Raw genomic sequence first — 19,308 nt, forward strand, 5'->3', positions numbered from 1 at the left:
ACTTTATCGTATTTCGTCCCTTAACCAGACCTTTGCCCCCACTCATCCAATCTTTCATCAGCATGTCAGGGGGACTGAGTCCACAAGTATGAATTAGCTGAATGCTTGGCTATACTGAAGAATTTGGTAACTTCCCCCAGTGAGTGAGTTGGCTCTCTAGGCCCCTTCAGCGAGCATTTTGTGGCATTTAATGATGTGTGTTTTATTGGCTGCCATCAGTACGAAAAAGGTTAGAGCGAGCCAGCCGGCCACTGCGCGGGGCGGGTGGGGGGTGGGGGGGTGGGTGGGGCTGGAATAGGTCAAATTCCTCAGCTCCCTTAAACCTACATGCTACCAGAGGATCTCTGTGTGCATGCATTTGTCAGCATTGTAAGAACCATCTAATTTTTGACGAATGCACAGTTGTGCAACTCTGCTTGAGCTGGTTATTAACTGTTTATAAACATGTTAGTAGAGCTTTATTCATGGAAACATGACCCTATAAATAAATAAATATTCAAATAACATGGAATAATTTCAATGCGTCTATTGGTGGTTAAATGGTGATAAAACAGCACTAATGCAAAAAGTAAGCAAAGAACTGATGAATATCAGCTTTGAAGTCCAAATCTGGAGTGCAGCACTAAAATATGTTCATTAATGCACAGATCCAAAAATGGAAATCTTTTTTTTTTTTTTTTTTTTTACTTCTGTGCCACCATCAAAGTCAGGATATCACAGACAACTGCACCAGGCTGCCTCTGAACCTTTGCCCAGATTCTCTCTGGAGGCATGCCAGTGCTTCTTGTGTAATCATCACACTGTTTTGATTTCCTGTCAGAGGAGTAACTGGTGCTTATCTCTTGGGTCCCCTTCTCATATGTGTTAAAGGATTCATTACGGGAGTAATCCAGCCCTGAAGTTTCCTCCCGACAGTGGTGAGAGAGAGAGAGAGAGAGAGGCTGTGTGGGTGAGTGTGTGAGCACTCAGAGTTACAGCCACTTCAGAGGTTGCAGTCTGGGCTCCATTAACCAGCCGTGATTAAAATGTCACCATAACAGGCTACGGGCAGCTACCCATGCATGGGTCATAAAACCTAGTCCAAATGAAAGCGCTCCTTTTTTCTTGTGTTCTTCTATTCTCACTTACTAACAGGGCAATGTGTGTGTTTATGTGTGTGTGTGTTTGTGTGTACATATGTATGTGCGATGAAAAGGGGGATCAAAAGCGTTGGCAAAGAAATTTGTTTGGAAAAGAGAGGTTTGTTCTCTATCTGTCCTTTTTGCAACCTTTGTTCTCATTACAGAAACAGCAAAACCTTGTTATGAGTCTTTGTAATAATTGTATCAATCTGTCAGTATGGAGTCCCATCTAAAAACACACAGTCATCATAAACAGAACCAATGTTTGTGTTTTGGACACTAAGACTACCGTACCAGCCAGTTCTAACACAAGCCAAAACCGCTGTAACATCTGCCCTTTTGTCCGGCTCTAATAACCGCCTGATTTTCACATGTTTCTCACAAGTCTCTTCTCCTCCTTTTTATAGTGCTATCTCTTCATCTTCCCTCGCTTCTCCCGTTCCTCCCTGTGTGTTCCAGCTGCACGGCTCTCACAGGACTCCGACAAATTCTTTCCATACCTCACTGCAACAGAGAACGAGAGAGAGAGAGAGAGAGAGAGCGAGAGAGATATTTGACATCTGGTGTAAGCATGATGAGGGGCATTAGAGAAATTAATGTGTTCTTGGAGAACAGGGAAGGAAAGAAGGCTTATCAGGAGGTTGAAGCCCGGTCTCCTCGTTTGATTTTTAATGATGTGTTTGTTTTGCATTTCCAGTGATCTGAAATTACCATGGATCATTTTTGTTGAGGAAAATTGCAGCTGCTGAAGACAATGCAGTTTTATACCAACCATAATAGAGAATTGAAAAAAAAAATAAATTCATACCTAACCAAAACGGAAGAAAAATAAACTGCTTGCAGAGCGAAATCCTAGTGCAGTTGTGTGTGTGTGTGTGTGTGTAAGAAAGAGAAAGAGAGAGAGAGAGACGGACAGAGTGCATAAGTTCAACAGAAACACACATACAGGCACATGAGATTGCAAACACACACACGTGCACACACACACACACACACACACACACACACAGATAGCACTTGTTCAGAAGTGAGAAAATTAGTCATACTTACTGATGTAGTGAGAATTGTTATATATACAGGCAAGGGAAATAGTAAACAGTCATATATTTAATAGGAGGATTAAACCAAGTCAGTGCTCACAGTCAAGCAAAGCCTTAACAGTAATGAGCAAAATCTACTGTAGCTGAAACGCTCCATTGTGAACAAAAGTTGAAATGATTTCTCAGTGGCTGTGAACACACTGCCAGACCTAGTTTCTTTAAGGTAATCAAACAAATGACAGTTCTAATTCGACCTTGGAGTGATTATTGCTTCCTTTCTTTGAAAAAGAAGAGGAAAAAAAAATCAAATAAAAGTGAAAAAAAAAAACTCTTGGAAAATTAAATTAAGTTTTCTGGGGGTTTTTTTTTGGGATGGAGGAGGGGGGGGGGTTTGGGGGGGGGGGGGTGCATTCAGACTTGCCAACCCCAATATAATAACACTAAAACTATTACAACCTGAAAAGTGTTGATGTTGGCAGTTTGACAGGATGAAGGCAGTAAAGTGTAATTTCATTGGCTGTTTTGACTGCTGCATCTTAAGTATTGGATTTCTCAGCTTTTCACCGCCGTTAGCCAAGCGATCGCAGTATCCTTTGTCCCTCACTGTACAACCGCCAACCCAGAGCTCTTGGTAAAGTTCCATTAACTCATGTTTCTAGAAATGATTGCTCTTAACACACACACTCACACACACACACACACACACACACACACACACACACTCACACTCACACACACACACACACACACACAAAAGCCCCTCTGCTCTAGTCTTTAATCTGGTAGAACATTAACTGTGCTGGACGGCAGACGGATTTGTGAGCTACCCAAGTGGACTGTTCGTTTTCATACTGTTCTGTCTCTGTTCATAATCGCAGGTCTCTCCAGTCTGAATCTATAATCTGAGTGGATGGTAAATCACAGATTTTTATGAGGATTCTTGTCTGTCGAAGGAAATTACACACATTGGAGACTCTCTCTCTCTCTCTCTCCCTCTCTCTTTCTTCTGTGTGTCTTAGTTAAAGACATGATATGTTCACAATGCTGATTGACAGACCAATATAATATTGTTAAATGTAAAATGTTGCTACACTCTACAGAACCTATATCACTGTATCCATCTCCGTCTATGCAAATCGGCTCCATTTCATTACCTAGTGCTTTTAACAAAAGACGTTGCCATAAAGACAGGGTTACAGAATACTGGATCTGAGACCCCTAGCAAGCAAGTCTGAGGAGACAGCAGAAAGAATAAATAAATAAATGAATAAAACAAGCGCCACAAAACACATACATTAGGCCTTTATGTCTGATTTTATACATTTTAGTCATGGTAAAAAAACAAACAAACAATGTCTGGACATAATGGCGTCATTAATTGCCCTGTCACAGACTCTTTCGTTGATGACATGCAGGGCGTCTGAGAATGATCTGCAGGGTGGACTGATTTTGGAAGTGAAACATTTTTGGGATGGTTTGAATAGCATATGATATACAGGCTGAAACATTTTCGAGAAACTTTGCCAAAAACCTGGGGAAGACTTGAGGGAGTCAAAGAGATTAAATGCATTTACAGACACTCTCCCTTTATGTTTAAGTTAAGAGTGTGTGTGTGTGTGTATGTGTGTGTGTGTGTGTAGGAGTTATGAAGCGGGTAGGGTATTTTTCTGAACGTTACCTGGGTCAAACATACACTCGGACTGGTTTGATTCACTGATGTTTTGAAATGCTAGATTGATTTCCTCTGCACTGTGGTTTACAGTGGCCAATCAGCTTGTTTTACTTGGTTGCATTGCTCTCTCCTCTCCTTTTATATCTACCTGTTATGAAACACAAGGAACGTGAAAGACTCAAAGTAAAACAAATCATGAATAAGGTATGTGTTTCGACAGACAGATTCAGTTTCATCAGTGATGGGAAAAGACATATGCATTGGTTCACTGGAGGAAAGCAGTGCCCTTTACCTTTCTCTCTCTCTCGCTCTCGCTCTCTTCCACCCTTGCTCTGAGATTCTGGGACTCGTGCCAGAAACACTAAAAATAAAGAAATGAGAAGAATTTAATCCCTGACAAAAACACAGTGGAGCTTGAGGGAGATTAAAGGCCGCTTCCAAAAAAAAAAAAAAAAAAAAAACCCATCTCAGGAGCAAAACAATAATTCCATTTATTTCAACTGACCTATTCCCTTATCCACATCCTCTCTCTCTGTCTCTGTCTCTGTCTCTGTCTCTGTCTCTCCCTCCCCCTTCTCTTTTCCTCTGTCTGAATGTTTATGAAAACTGATTTCTTGTTTTCCTAGATATCCCTTTACACGGTAGCACTGCCACTGTGGAATTTGGTTTGCCAGGTGTAATTTGGGGCGGTGAAGTCTGTTAGTGTGTGGTTGAAAAAGAAAAGAGGGGAAAAAGAGACAGAGAGAGCTCTGTTCTCCATCTTAAACTCTGACCCGAGGAACCCGCAGGCCAAAGCTACAGCAATATGGCGTCTTTTACCTCATTAAAAATGCTCTCGTTAAACTTGCTGAGGATTTGTTCCAAAAATGCCATAATGTGAAATGTTGTGTTACAGTTTTAACTTGACAAATCGGGATTTTTTTTTTTTTTGTACACTGTACAGCAATGAATGGGTTCTATTTAAGTCTTTGTCATCTTTAGCAATGTATTTTCAATCCTTTCCATTGAAAACAAACAGAAGTCGATGAAATTTGGCATACAGATTGAGACAACTTTCTGGAACAAGCTGATCTCTTTCGGAATGTTTGCGTAAAAACTGCAGTCTCCATGATGAGTTTGTAGTCTATGTTTAGATATGTTCATTAATACGCATGCATGTAGACCTTAATTACTGGTGATTCCAAACATCATGAATCGGTAAATACTTATAAAAACCTCAGAGAAACTTGAAATAAACAGTGGGGAATTCTCTTACGTCTGTTTTTCATCACAGATTCTCTCTCTCTCTCTCTCTCTCTCTCTCTCTCTCTCTTTTTTTACCAGGCAAAAGAATGCATTTGTATGTTTGGAGATCGTTTGCACTCAAGCCACGAGTCTCTGTCTGAGAAACGGTGGGGGAGACTCTTTCTCTTTATTTATTTTTAAACATTTTCTCACCAAATATTCCAAGTTATTCTCTCTGCATACGTCATTGTCCCTGACTGAAAGAACGGAATATGATTCACGGCTGTTATTCTCGTTCTTTGCAAGACTTGCCGGTCTTTGTTCTCTCCCTCTCGTCCACAGCCGTCTCCCCCCTCTCTAGCTATTGGAAATGACATGTGACATGTTAACGGAATGTTTGGACAACTCTCTCTCTCTCTCTCTCTCTCTCTCTCTCTCTCTGAGAGAGAGAGAGAGAGAGAGCCAGTGCACTCAGAATGGTGAAAAACGCAAGGTGACTGACTGCTTTTAAAAATCACGAGGATGTTATAGTTAATTGGAAAGAGCACTTTTGTCAAATACCGTTTTATATTTTTACCGATGGAATGACATGATTTGTCATAAAGGTTGTCAGACTTTTTTTTTTTTTTGCTTTTAATATAATTGCTTTCATTCAGATGTTATGGTGTAGAACGTTCAACGTATAACTGATAAAGTAAGTTGAGAACTTTTGAGCAGAGATTTGACAAATTTCAGATCCTACTACGATAAACAGAGCCGAGCTCAGTTCTCTCGTGAATCTGGATTCTGCTGCAGATTTTTCACATTGAGCTTTGGTGTCAGTACACAGAAACATCCGTGTGTAAATCAGTCCCTTGAGCACAGAGGTAAAACAAAACAGCTTGCTGCGAGTGGTGTAGTAACATATTACAACACTGCCCTCTAGCGGTCATAAATTGTCCTCACATTGACAAAGTTTTGAAGGAAAAACGTGTTTCAATGTGTGGAATAAATACGCACCCACGACGCCAAAAACGTTTCAGCGCGGCACCACTGGTAGCCCTTATATCCTTTGCCAAAATAATAATTATTTTTCTTTCTTTCTTTTTCTATCTCTTCATTATTTCTCTTTTCATTTCATACATTTTAAATTCCATTGCATTTCTTTCTGGGATTTTTTTTTAGATGGAATGAAGACAGCAGCTCAGGTGTGTATACTCAAGGTCAGCAGAGCACAGAAATGCCTCTTTCGTTCTGGGGCCTGTTCCAAGTGAAGTGGATGTCTGCCAGAGATACTGGAAGTGTTTTCTGAATTAGGAAAAAAGTTGATCTGCCAGAACATAGCTATCTCACTCCGGATAGACTTGCTGATGTTCCCATAAATTTGTGGGTGCTGTTTTAACAAGAGGCTTTCTCAGAATTGAGTCAAATAAATTAAATTTCATTTCAGACTTTTTCTCTTGGTTTTGCTCCAGTCAGAGGTGAAGGGTATTGTGTGATTAAACTTAAAATTGAGATATTAGCAAAAGGTCTCCGGATTTTTCGCCATAAAAGCTTCGTCGAATTAAGGTGAATTTTTTTCACTTTCATTCATTTTATCTGTGAAGTCGCTTAACCAAGCATTTGATACGAAATAACAAGCACTATACAAGGATATGAATCTGTGTTTACGCGCTTCAAAAACTCTCCAGAAAAATTTAAGCACAGTGTATGTTGGAGTTGTGCTCTAATTTCACATTATATGCCAATGATACTAGTTAGATGATAATTACAGATCTGTACACAAGTGTAACTGGAATTGTGTAGTATTCGGCTCTCCAACACCACTAGATGGCAAGCAACACCTCAATGTGCGTGACTGTCCGTGATTGTTTCTATGGTGATGACGCCTGGATTGGTAATATATTCGTTGGCAACGGAGGGACGTAATGGAATTAGCGTCAAGTACGTTTTTGTGAAATAAGCTTCATTATGTCTCATTTCGTAAAAATCCTTGGAGACCATAGTTGTAATTATAAGTGAAAATGTTCACAGAGCACATTTACGTGCCCGCAAGGCCTTGATGCTGTTTTCCAACGTTTCCCAGCATGCACTGCTTTATTTTGTCTTGTAGCTCTGGGAGATGAGAGGACGGACACAGCCCTGTTTGACAGCCAAGGAGACAGCCTGCAACACAGTACTGACAATGACCAACATGCCAGAACGTATTTAAGGAGGACACTTTGGGATTTTTTTGGTCCTATCAATAAACGTTGACTGAGTGATACTGCTAGGTATGTATAAACTGACCGTCGGATAGTATTTTAACACGCAGGTTGCTCTAAAGGAAGACAGGTTGCAGTTTCGTCCATCGCACCTGCTTCCTGAAGCGCCGGTAACCGGTTAGTAAAACGCAGTGAGTTATCTGTGTCTCATACATTACCCATCTAAGGTTAGCTGTGCTTTGATACCGCTGTAGAATGAATTACGAATCAGACTGACATGTAAAGAATATTTCTATTTCAAGTTGTTTTCAGTTTTAATTGCCATAATATTGCATCCTATCTGGGAGTCTAAATTAATACGATGGAGGAGGTGTAGTTGAAAAAGTTGTCAAGTGCACAAGCGCCCAACACGTAGATGACATTGACTACGGTCAGCTGGTAGTGACGCGCCTATCTCTCTCGTTTCTCTGTTAAGATGTTTTTGTTTTTTCGAATGAAATGCTCCTCAAAAGTCAGCATGGACATTTTGCTAAATTATTTCGATGCGTAATGTTAACCTAGAGTTTATTCTGCGCTGAAATGTGTGTTTTTTGCCTAATTATCAAAGGCCACAGAGCACTGTACTGTTTCCTAGGTAGCAGTTACTGTTCAATATTTTTCTTCTAATATGGGCTGTAACTGAATATTCGAAGTCATGTAGTCATTTGTCGGCAGGGAAAGAGAGCTATTGTTGTGCCGTTTTGACCCCTGCGTCTACTGCGTTTTGTTTTGCCCTTTAATTTTTTCGTTGTTGACAATGCACGTTCAGTTGCAGACTCAGAGTGACGAACATAAAATATACATTCAACTGTTAAACTGTGCTCAGTGATACGATATTGTAAGAATGTGATTATTTTTCTCTTGTCTTATGTGGGGAAATATGTAAGCGCGGACGTAGATGTTGCGCTGTCCGCAATGCAGGTGCTGTTTACGATCTTATTCTGCCCTCATGGTTGGAAGCGTGGATGTGTTATGATGGTTAAAGGACCAATCAGCGAGTCCTCCCACCAGCAAACTCTGAAAAAGCGATACGTTTGATGGCTCTGTTTACATCCTCGTGAAATGAACAAGCGTTTTAAAAGACCTTATCATCGTCAGACTAAAAGGTGCTGACAGACTACTGATGTCATACATATGAGCTTCGTAATTTTGCGGGAAAATTAAACATGGTGTTGACGGGTGACTAATGAGGCTTCGATATGTTGAGCGGTTTGTATAGAATATGGATACTTTTGTGCACGGTCTCAAACGTTCAAATGTCGTAGTTGAACTGTTCTGTTGTAAAGAACACCAATCCAAATTCCGCATTTATAATCTTAAACGATATGAGAAAGCCCTCGCCAGTAACAACACGTAGCATAGAAGCAGTAACAGGCTGATGATGATAAATCTCTTCTGAGGTGCAAACTGAATCTGAGTGTGTGTGTGTGTGTGTGTGTGGTGCGGTTGTGTTCAAATCTTGTTCAGAGTCGTAACTAATGTTTTCCGAGTCTTCTTTGGCACTGCAGTTCATCGATTATTAATGTATCAGAGGAAGTGCTGGGATGGCCTGGAGTGCGCGCGCCTGTGCGTGTGTGTGTGTGTGTGAGAGAGAGAGAGAGTTCTGATGTGGTAGCAGGAAGAGGGTATGTAATGTTGCTTGTGATTGTACCATGGGGATTCCACATCTTTCATCATTTGGGTGGAGGCTGAATGGGTGGGGAAGGGAGGCTCATCCCTCAGCACTTGGAATCGGACGAGGGCAGTTTCACACACAGAGACAGAGAGAGAGAGATGCATCAATGTTCCTTTAAAATATCTGCCCCTCAACAGATAAAACATCAATGAAGAGTGTGGAAGTGTTTTTTTTTTTTTTTTTTTATGAACTGTTGTGGAATATTACTACAGAAAGATGGCCAGTGTGGTAGTGTCCATCAACACTTCGTCAACACCGCTCCTGCTCCTGGTGTGTGTGTGTGTGTGTGTGTGTGTGTGTGTGTGTGCTCACTACCAGTGTGTATAGGATAGATTAAATGCAGAGGTTAAATTCACCACTCACCGCTCACAGTGTGTGTGTGTGTGTGTTTGCGCGATCACAGAGATTCTAAATTCTAAAATAACAGCCGAACTGATATAGACTGGTTCATTAACAGTAAGAAGGAGATCGATGATGAAATTTATGACGTTTGCAATGTCCCAGAGGTCATTTAGTGCTTCACTCAAGCGTCCCCCCCCCCCCCAACCCCCCCACTCCCCACCGTAAGTATCTTGTGACTAATGTGATTCTAATCAGACCTTACTATTTCTGAACCAAAGCAGGACCAGGTCCTGAACCTAACCGAGATGCGGGAAATGATTTAAACGAGGTCCGCTCCTACGCTATCAACTGATTCACATGCTTACTCACGTGAGCTCACTACATTTGACTACAATAAGAAAAGAAGGAAATTCGCATTGCAATTTTCTTTTCTTTCCTTTCTTTTTTTTTTTTTAAAAAAAAGGTAATAACCTTCATTTTATGAACTGTCATTTTTATATTACATAATCTTACCAAGCCCTTAGGTATTATAAATTTCATAGAATGATGATATTAGCTGACATAGCTGTGTCTTGTGGACTGTTTTGTTGTTTAGATCTCTTGGGGTCGCGCATTTTCATTTTTGGTTGCATTCATTAATGTAGAATAAATAGTTTATGGCTTTTGATGGTGGTAATGTGGAGAAACAGGTTGTCAGCTTAGCACTCTGATTCGGTGTTCATTGGAACTAAACTTAATCTTAAACCTACTCTTTATAACCTATTCTTTTTTATGGCACCTTCACAGTTAGCAGTTGGTTGTCCCAGTGTGTTTGTTCAATCAGTCATAAAGTTGATTAGTAGACCAACCCGTTATGTTAGGGATTATCGAATAGTAGTGAGGTAAGAGTGTTTTAGATATGGACAAGCGTGTGCTCTGAACCTGTATATTGTTTGATTTTATGCAATGTCTCAGCATGATGATGTCATCTGTAGTGATGGGAAAGCTCTCAGATGTTTCTGGAAGTGCTCTCATGATTCCTCATGGAACAGTCAGTCTGAGGCTGTCTGTCAATAGTGAGTTTTACTCAATAGCTGAAGTGTGTGTGTGTGTGTGTGTGTGTATGTGTGTGTTTAAGGCTTTCACATCCCCACACACACACACACACACACACACACACACCAGATATGTTTCATTATTCATTCTTTATGGATCATCCTCGTTCTGGCCCTACACTGGAAGAGCCTTTGGCTCTGTCTGTCTGTTAAGCAAATGGAGGTCAGATAGGCCTCCTTTGTTGCAGTTAGCCATAACATTACCAAACAGTTGTCTGTCTCTCCTCTCGTGACAGTCTTGACCCGAATCAAAGTCATCAACGCTGCGTTAGAGTCACAGCGTCCGCAGAGGTGAGATCGGATATTTTATTCATGGAAGAAAGGCATGATGTAACACTGAGAGGCTGAAAAAAAATGTTTTATTGAAGCTTCTCTAATGGAGGTCAAGAAGAAAGGCTTGAAAGAAAGAAGGCATCTCTTTTTCTTTTTTTTTTTCTTGCAGCGGTGGATAAAATAGCTCTCTGTGTTATAGTCCAGACTCATTTTTGGGCATCTTTTCTTAAATTAAACTCAAGGACATTGAAGGAGAGAAAAAGAATGAAAGAGTGTAGTTCTTGACATAAAAAAAAGGGCTAAAGGCAATGGAAAGTTAACGAAGAAGAAAATGGCATGCGGTAAAAAAAAAAAAAAAAAATAGAATGAACAGGAGGAAAGAGGAGGAGAGAGGGAGTGAGAATTCAAAGAAAGGTTGGAGGGAAGACGTGGCCTGCTGACTCCTCCGCGTGCCGCGCCCAGTTTCTGCCTGACGTTATGGATGCTCGTGCAATTAGCATCACAACAGAGAGAGAGAGAGAGAGAGAGAAACCGGTTACGGATTCACTCTCCATAAAACAGACTCCCATTTACCAGACTGCACGACTCATTCACCAAATTGCCTGCAGGACATCTGAACAAAAAAATGATCTTGCCCTTGAAAGCACACATTGGAGTGAGGCTGTATTAGCCTATATTAGATTGGGCTAATGTTTGTACTATAACGTTTAGCATGTCGGGCATGTCATTTTATTGCTGTCACTGGTGAAATTTGCACAAAATCTTGTTATGTAGCCTACGCACATGCAAACGCACACTAACACACACACACACACACACAAAAAGAGAACTTGTGAATGAAACTGAAGATGGAGAACAGATTACATGATCTGTTTTGAATTGGAGAAATGTAGTGGCATTGACTTACTCAAAGACTGGGATGGAGCGTCAGCCCAAAGCCTACTCATACTCTTAGTACTTCAGATGTGGTCTACAAACTATTCCATGGTTTCTTCTGTGGTCCCTCATGGTGTGACATAATGTATATTACATTTATTCATTTTGCAGATGCTTTTATCCATAGCAACCTCCAAGACAGGTAGAATACAAACCCATTTTCTGATGTTGAGAGAGTGTTGAGTACAGGGATTTATTGGACTGGAGTGGGTTGTGGAGGTGATTACATTTTAATTTTTTATCATTCAAATTACTTCCATTAAACGCGTCAGACACCTTCTCTTCTGAACTGTCATCTAATTATCACGGCTGCCGTTCTGTCTTTTCCAATCATTCTCTCTCTCTCTCTCTCTTTTTAATTCCCTAATTGGTCTTTGTTATTTACTAAAGCTGTTCTGTGTGACAAAGCACAGCACAGACCCCTGGTATACCCAACATTCCCATTCTTTTTTTTCTTTTTTCTTTCTTTTTCTCTTTTTCTCTCTCTGAACGGAGAGATTTAACATTTATTTTTATTTCAGTCCGCGTGAGGGACGAGTAACCGGAGAAGCGAGGCTGCCTCTTAATGTTAGAAGCAATTTTCTCTAAATTATTTAAGCAGACTGAGAACATTTTTTAGAGTTTCTTTTGGAATAAAATCAAAGCCACACTTTTGAGCTTGAGCATCTCCAGGGTTTCGGAATCGAAGGCATTTGCGAAAACCCCTTTTTTTGTGCTGAAAGTCAATAGGGAGTCTGTGGGCTGGACCCCCCCCCACCCCCACCCCCAGGATTTGAGCTGATACAGGGTCACCTGATGTCAGTTGGTGCTGATGGTTTTTCCTCAAAGCTCGGATGGTTCTAGAAGCATCTGTCAGGAGAGATTGATAAGTGTGGAACAGATTGGCTCTTTGGACGGCGAGAGTCGGCGTGTCTCCGTGATCTCAAATCAATACATGTCCACCAGTCCCAGACTAACCATTAGAGTAAGCAGATGAGTCGTCTACCCTCCGTTTCTGTTTACTGCCCGTCTCTCTCTCTCTATCCATCCATCCATCCCTCTCCCTCTTTTGTTCTCTCATTATGTCTTCTACCCATGGCCCAACTCTCTCTCTCTCTCTTTCTCTCTCTCTCTCTCTCTCCTGAAAGACATTACGTAATGATTCCATAATGGTGTCGTTAGCTATTTGTAGCTCTTTGTTCTCAAAAACACAACAGGAGGGTGGTAGGGCTTGGGGGAGGGGTCACCATCAGGTGAAATCAGAATTTGATTGCACTGTCATACCCTCTATCTCTGTGTGTGTGTTTGTGTGTGTGTGTGTGTGAGAGAGAGAGAGAGAGACACTACACAGTCACAATCCTAAACGCTATGCTAAACGGAGATACTGTCCCGTGATCTCATAGATTGTTCCATCAGATCAGCATTGCATGTATCTCCTGAGCTAGTGTTGCTGTGTGTGTGTTTGTGTGTGTGTTTGTGTGTGGTATTATCTACTGTGTTTGAGATACACGTGTCTTCCAAAGAGGCTTATGTCAGTGCGTCTATCTCTCTCTCACGTACACACATGTACACAAACACACCGAGTCAACCAGCCAACCGTCCCGTCCACCTGTCGGTGAAAAGTGAGAGTTTAATCCCCTACCATGACGTCATTTGAACTTGAGAATAGACATGGAGTAGTTTGGAAAGCTTACCATGACTGAACATTTCCCATCTTGTTTTCCAACCAAGGGCTAAACTGAAATCAATTTTAAGCAAGTTAACAAAACCTTTTGAATTCAATCACAACAAAACTCGGTCGCGTAGAACGAGGAATTGGTGGGAGTTTTATTATTATTAACCGCTGAGAACATTTGATGTCTTTAATGTTTTGATATTTTCTATTTCTGTGTCGACAGGTCTCTTGGGTTTTACGTGTGTGAGTGCGCGTCTGTGTGTGTATGTGTGCGTGTGTGAGCGCGAACGTCGATGACCATGGATTCGGTCAATGTAACTTTGGAGAACCAGCTTCAGAGCGCCCAAAAGAACTTGCTCTTCCTCCAGCAAGATCATGCCAACACCCTGAAAGGCCTTCATGCAGAGATCCGCAGGCTACAGCAACACTGCACAGGTACTGAGTGCACGCACGCACACACACACACACACACACACACACACACATATATATACAGAAAAGGCTGACAGAAAAGAAAGCTGTATAGTCATATTCCTTATGTTACTTCTAGAGCAGCATGTCATTCAAAAAGAAAACTCCAATACTTTGTCTTTTTTCATTTTTTTCCCCAATTCTTTTTTATTTCTAATTCTCTTTGTTCGCTCCTTTTTTTTCCCCTTGTATTTCCAAATTCTTTCTTTTCTCCCTTCCTCTTTCTGGTCTCTGTCTTCATTCCTTTCTCCCGTTCTTTTTTCTTTCACCTGTCTGTCTCTTCTCTCTTTAAAACAAACGGAGCTTTTACGCAGCTGATACGCCTTGTTACATGATCTGTCACCGCGTTTGTTCTCTCACATTTTAGGACGGTGTGACGTTCTGTGATCCCTTGGTAACATTTGATCCCTCTCTCTCTCTCTCTCTCTCTCTCTCATTCTCTCTCTCTCTCTCTCTCTCTCTCTCTCTCTCTCTCTCCCCCTCTCTTTGTTCTCTTCTCCTCCCTCCCTCTCTCCCTCTTGTCTTTTCTTTTCACAGACCTGACATATGAGCTGACAATGAGAAGCTCTGATCCAACCGGTAAGATTTCTCCCACACCTTTCAAACATGTACGCATGCACGCACACGCGCACACACACACACACAAACACATGCAGTCTCACATGTGCGTGCACACACGCGCAAAAACAAATACTCAGACACGCATGCCCATAGACACACACACAGACACACACACACACACACACACACACAGAAATACTCAGACACGCATGCCCATAGATACACTCATGCATACACACGCACACACACACGTATTTTGGCACTCTCTCTCATTAGTTGACTGGCACCTGTTCCCTGTGTGTACGTGAGTGTGAGACGCGCTATGCAGTGTTTAGTGTTGTGTGGAGTACCGTTGCCACGGTTATTACAGGCAGTGGTCTTGTTCTTGTAAGACACTTCGTTGGGACATTGAAACACAAGCCCGTGCTGGACTGATGTTTGTATTCTGTTACAAATTCACTTACACAGTTTTTTCCCAAGATTATCACTTCAGTGAGTGTGTGTTTAGACATACGCAGACTGTAATGAGGATTTTTTTGTCTACTTTAAAACGTGTATATATATATATTAAGTAAAACACAACAACTGTTATACACTGAATGACAGAAAGGTTGATAGATATAGAGAGTGACTGATGGTGAGAGAGAGAGAGAGAGAGAGAGAGAGAGAGGGAGAGAGAGAGGGAGAGAGAGAAATGAGCTACTCTTTCTGTTTCTCAGAAGTCGCTGGAGCTGTTAAAGTCTGTGTGGGTCATAAAAAAGACTTAGTGTGAGTGCAGAGGAGAAAACTCTCCCTGCACCTCTGCACAAGCATGCATCACCCTGGCCTTCTGCCGTAGCCTAGCAACAAGCGACCTACCCAGCAAACACTGACACAGACCCCCCGCTGTGCAGAATGACTGTCCTCTCTCTCCCTCTCTCTCTCTCTCTCTCTCTCTCTCTCCCTCTCTCTCTCTCTCTCTCTCTCTGTTTGTCTCTGTTTCTCTATGTCCTCTATTCATGGGAGTTTGCAGCTAAACATGCATTACTATGACACATATTCAACAGACTTTCAATAGTCAAACGCTCTAAATACTTCTGAAGATAATGCCCTGAGATAAAATATATGACGTTTGAAAAGAAACCACCGAAAACCCTGAATAGCTTTTTGCAGTAGTGGTGCTAGGAAAATGCACAGGCCTCTGAACTCATTGCCAAAGGATTACAACTCTGTCAGTTCACAGGAATAAAGAGTGTGAAAGCAAAGACACACAAACACACACACGCACATACACACACACTGACACACACTCTATTAGGGTCATGTGGGCTTCCCCTATCTGGTGGGAAAAGAGTTTATTTGGAGGGTCGTCTGATTTTGAGATTTCTTACAAAAAACAGATATTTTTACCTTAAACACATTTGTAAGAAATCTCAAACAGTGGGAGAGATCTGGTTATATGTCCTTTCCTTTAATGATATATCACGTTATGAATGTAACTGGACAACAATAATATTTCATCGCTGGCACATCTATTTTGGTCTCTTAGCTGTAATAATTTCACTGAAAATTCCCTCATGAACTTATCAAACATGGGAAATATGAAAGCATTTATTTGTTTGTTTGTTTTTTAACGCTTATTTACAAACAGTACATTGCTGCTTGAGATATTTGATTAGTGTGGAAGCTCTGTCGTCTCCCGCGTGCCCCGGCTGTTGTGTTCTTTGTGAGGCTGATGTTGACCAGATTGAGGAAATGAGATTATGCTTTGCAACGTTAATGCATCCCTAATGCAACGTCTGCAACCTACTTACCGCAGCGTGGCCTCCGCCACCACGCCGACAGAGCTACCAAACAGAAACCCTCCACTCTCTCCATACCGTCTGCGGTCACACATCGCCCCCCCCCCCCCCCCCCCCCGTCTCTGTCTGTCTCTGTCTGTCTGTCTCTCTCTCTCTCTCTGTCTGTCTCCCTCACTAGACCTACCTGCTTCTCGCCTTTTAAAGCAGTTCATCTCATTCAGATGCCGCGAGGAACAGTCGTACTCGGATATTTTTGAAGCTCTCTCAGTCATTAACAAGTATCAGAGGTCCCCTCAAACCTCAAAGTGGAAATCACACGGGATGTCCTACTTTCAGACAGGGTCTGCCATCGTTAGGTCTTACACGGATGTCTCCTGGAATGTGAAATAATTCTCGTTGTCAGATGAGAATGCGCTTTGCACTCGGGGAACAGAACACAGATCCTCCGCGCCGTCGAGACGGTCGCTGCACATTGGCCAGTGTTCTGGGGCAAACGCAGAAGAAAAAAAACAACTCTCTTCACGCATCTGGTCGTTTTTAAAACGCAACGCTTTGCAGGATCCATTTGAATGATGAAATCATTATCCTTGATGATCGGAGAGGTCGAGATCCCCACAGATGGTCCTCTCTTCAGCCGGAGGATCATTCCAGACCCCCCGACCTGCTGAAAATGATGTGATGACTATTTCGCATTCAGAGAGACCATTCTCTCCAGAATGACTCTGTCTCTATTACAATCCATCCTAAGATACTGAAGAGACAGAATTGACCATTAAAATGTCATAAACATATTTCTATTATGTTCATTATAGTGAGGAGACAGATTCCAGCTCTTTTGGGTCATTAAAAAGACCAAAAATAAGAGAAAGAACCTGAATAAGGAGATGTTCAGAAGCACCGCTGTGTTAATGAGCAGGTATAATGTTGGTGTCGACACCGGTTAGTGTACTTAATGAATGGATCGCATTGAGGGTAAAGAGCATGGCCTCTCTTTGAGTCACAGCGAGAGCGGGAAATGATGTCATCCCGGAAGATAAATGGCCCGCCCTGCCCTCACACACACACACACACACACACACACACACACACACGAGTGGTGCGAGAGCAGTCGAATAATGATGCTCATCTCCTTGACATACGGCCCTGCTCTAGTTTCCTTTTCTGTTCCTCTTCTGGAATCTTACAGATAAAATATTTGAAATATTTTAATATGAGAAGTGTAGTGTTGGCTGAGTGTGTGTGTGTGTGTGTGTGTGTGTCTGTGTGCTGCTCTTGTCAGAAAGAGGGGGAAAAAAAGAAGGTCAGGAGAGAACCTATTGATCAGTGCTGTAATGGGAGACAGACTCAGCCCCCCCCCCCCCAGCCGCCCCCACCCCCCCCCCAACCCCACCCGCCTTTCTGGAATCTCTCCAGAGTTTCCTCCTGAAACTGAAGCTGTGCCCCACCCAGCATTAGCAGTTCCACTCGGCCTGCACACTGCACTGGAGACTGGTTGCACCAAATCTCATGACTCCTTACTAAAATCATATATATATATATATATATATATATATATATATATACACACACACAAACATATATATGCTGATATTTGATAACTTTGACCAATCATATTCACAGGGTTTATTTCTTAAATGGTCTACGTGAGGAGAGGGGTATTATGGTGAAGAGGAAGAGTGTGTGTGTGTGTGTGGGGGGGGGGGGGGGGGGGGGGGGGTGACAGAGAGATAGAAAGATAAAGAGGGATGGACGTGTCTAGGCGTGGTCGGGGGATGTGACCGCTCTATCAGTGAGAGCTACATTAGCAGACCTTTCATGGTAGGTCCTTCGGTGGAAGTGGGTGTCAAAGGTGAACAGCGCCATCTGCAGGTGCAGGAGAAAATTACAAATGAATCTCTCATCTGCTCCTCACCGTTCAGAAAACTTGTGTTTTTACAATAGTAACAATAGTAACAATTCTGTTACTTTCTCAGAGTTGTACTTGCAGCTATTTGACACTGAACGGTTTTCAACAGACTCGTGAACCTTACTAGCCACAGAGGTATTTTTCTAGAACAAGAAAACTCAAGTCGCAGTCCTGCAGGGGCCAGGCAATGCAGATTTTCCACTCACCCTTTACCCTGTAGTCCGGTGTGAAAACACCTCAGCCAATCAGTTTCACCATTCAGTTAAACAGTTCAATCAACAAATTAATTCACTATTCATTTACACTGTTCAAATGATCAGCAGTGATTGGGAAAAAAAGAAACTGAATTAGAATTTGATTGCCAGAGTTTAGTGCCCCCGTCTGTCTGATCTGTGTATCTTTGTAAATGTTTTAGACCTGTACGCTCCCTGACTTGGCTGTGTGTGTGTGTGTGTGTGTCTCTCTGACAGACAGCGGGGAGGCGCGCTGTCGGGAGCTGCAGAGGAGGTGCGAGGAGCTGGAGGCTCAGTTAAAAGCTAAAGAGCAGGAGAATACAGAGCTGCTTCGGGAGCTGGAGCAGAAAAACGCCATGATTTCCGTGTTGGAGAACACCATCCGGGAGAGGGAGAAAAAATACCTGGATGAGCTGAAGCTCAAGAGCCACAAGCTGGCTGTTTTGTCCGGGGAACTGGAGCAGAGCGCCAGTACTATCGCCTACCTCACCTCCCAGCTTCACGCCACCAAGAAACGCCTGCTGGCGGGGGCCTCTTCAGACGGCAGTCCGGGCCTCAACCCCATGGGGGCCTACAAACCCACCCCCCCTCCTCAGCAAGCGGCTAAAGACGCTCGCCAACCTGAGACGCCTCGGCGTCGCATGCGCAAAAGCCTCTCGCAGCCGCTGCACTCGGAGTACGCCGAGCTTTATCGGCTGGGGGCGACGGACGGGCGTAGGGTGGTCCTCCGTGACTCCCTGGAGGCCATGCCGGACCCCACCCCCTTCCTCCAAGCCAGGGAGTCGCCCGACCCCCAGCAGGTGGTCCGAGAACGCCCCTCCGTGATCCCGCCCATTTCCTCGGAGCGCCCGCCGGCCCCGCCCCCTCAGCTGTCGAGCCCCGCCCACGCCCCAGCCCCGCCCAGTCCGCGGAACAGCCCCATGAGGGAGCGGCAGCAGCATCACCGTGCCAATGCTCACGTGGGTGTGGCTCACCGAATTCACCGTTCTCCCTCAGCGGGGGGGTCCCAGCGACCCCAACCGGAGTTAGAATCCCTCGCCGTGGACCAGGTCAACGGCGACAAGGTGGTCAGAAAACGCTCAGGCACAGACCGAACTGTCTAA

At 43.0% G+C, this 19,308-nt stretch overlaps 1 protein-coding gene across 1 annotated transcript; it reads left to right on the top strand.

Moving 5' to 3' along the window:
* The first annotated feature begins 13,552 nt into the window (after window positions 1–13,552).
* ccdc92 (coiled-coil domain containing 92) lies at window positions 13,553–19,308 on the top strand. Its single transcript, XM_030789701.1, has 3 exons — window positions 13,553–13,688; window positions 14,262–14,303; window positions 18,443–19,308. Exons 1-3 carry the CDS (start codon window positions 13,553–13,555, stop codon window positions 19,306–19,308), a joined length of 1,044 nt encoding a protein of 347 aa, XP_030645561.1.

This window comes from Chanos chanos, chromosome 1, assembly GCF_902362185.1.
Source record: "Chanos chanos chromosome 1, fChaCha1.1, whole genome shotgun sequence".
NCBI lineage: Eukaryota > Metazoa > Chordata > Actinopteri > Gonorynchiformes > Chanidae > Chanos > Chanos chanos.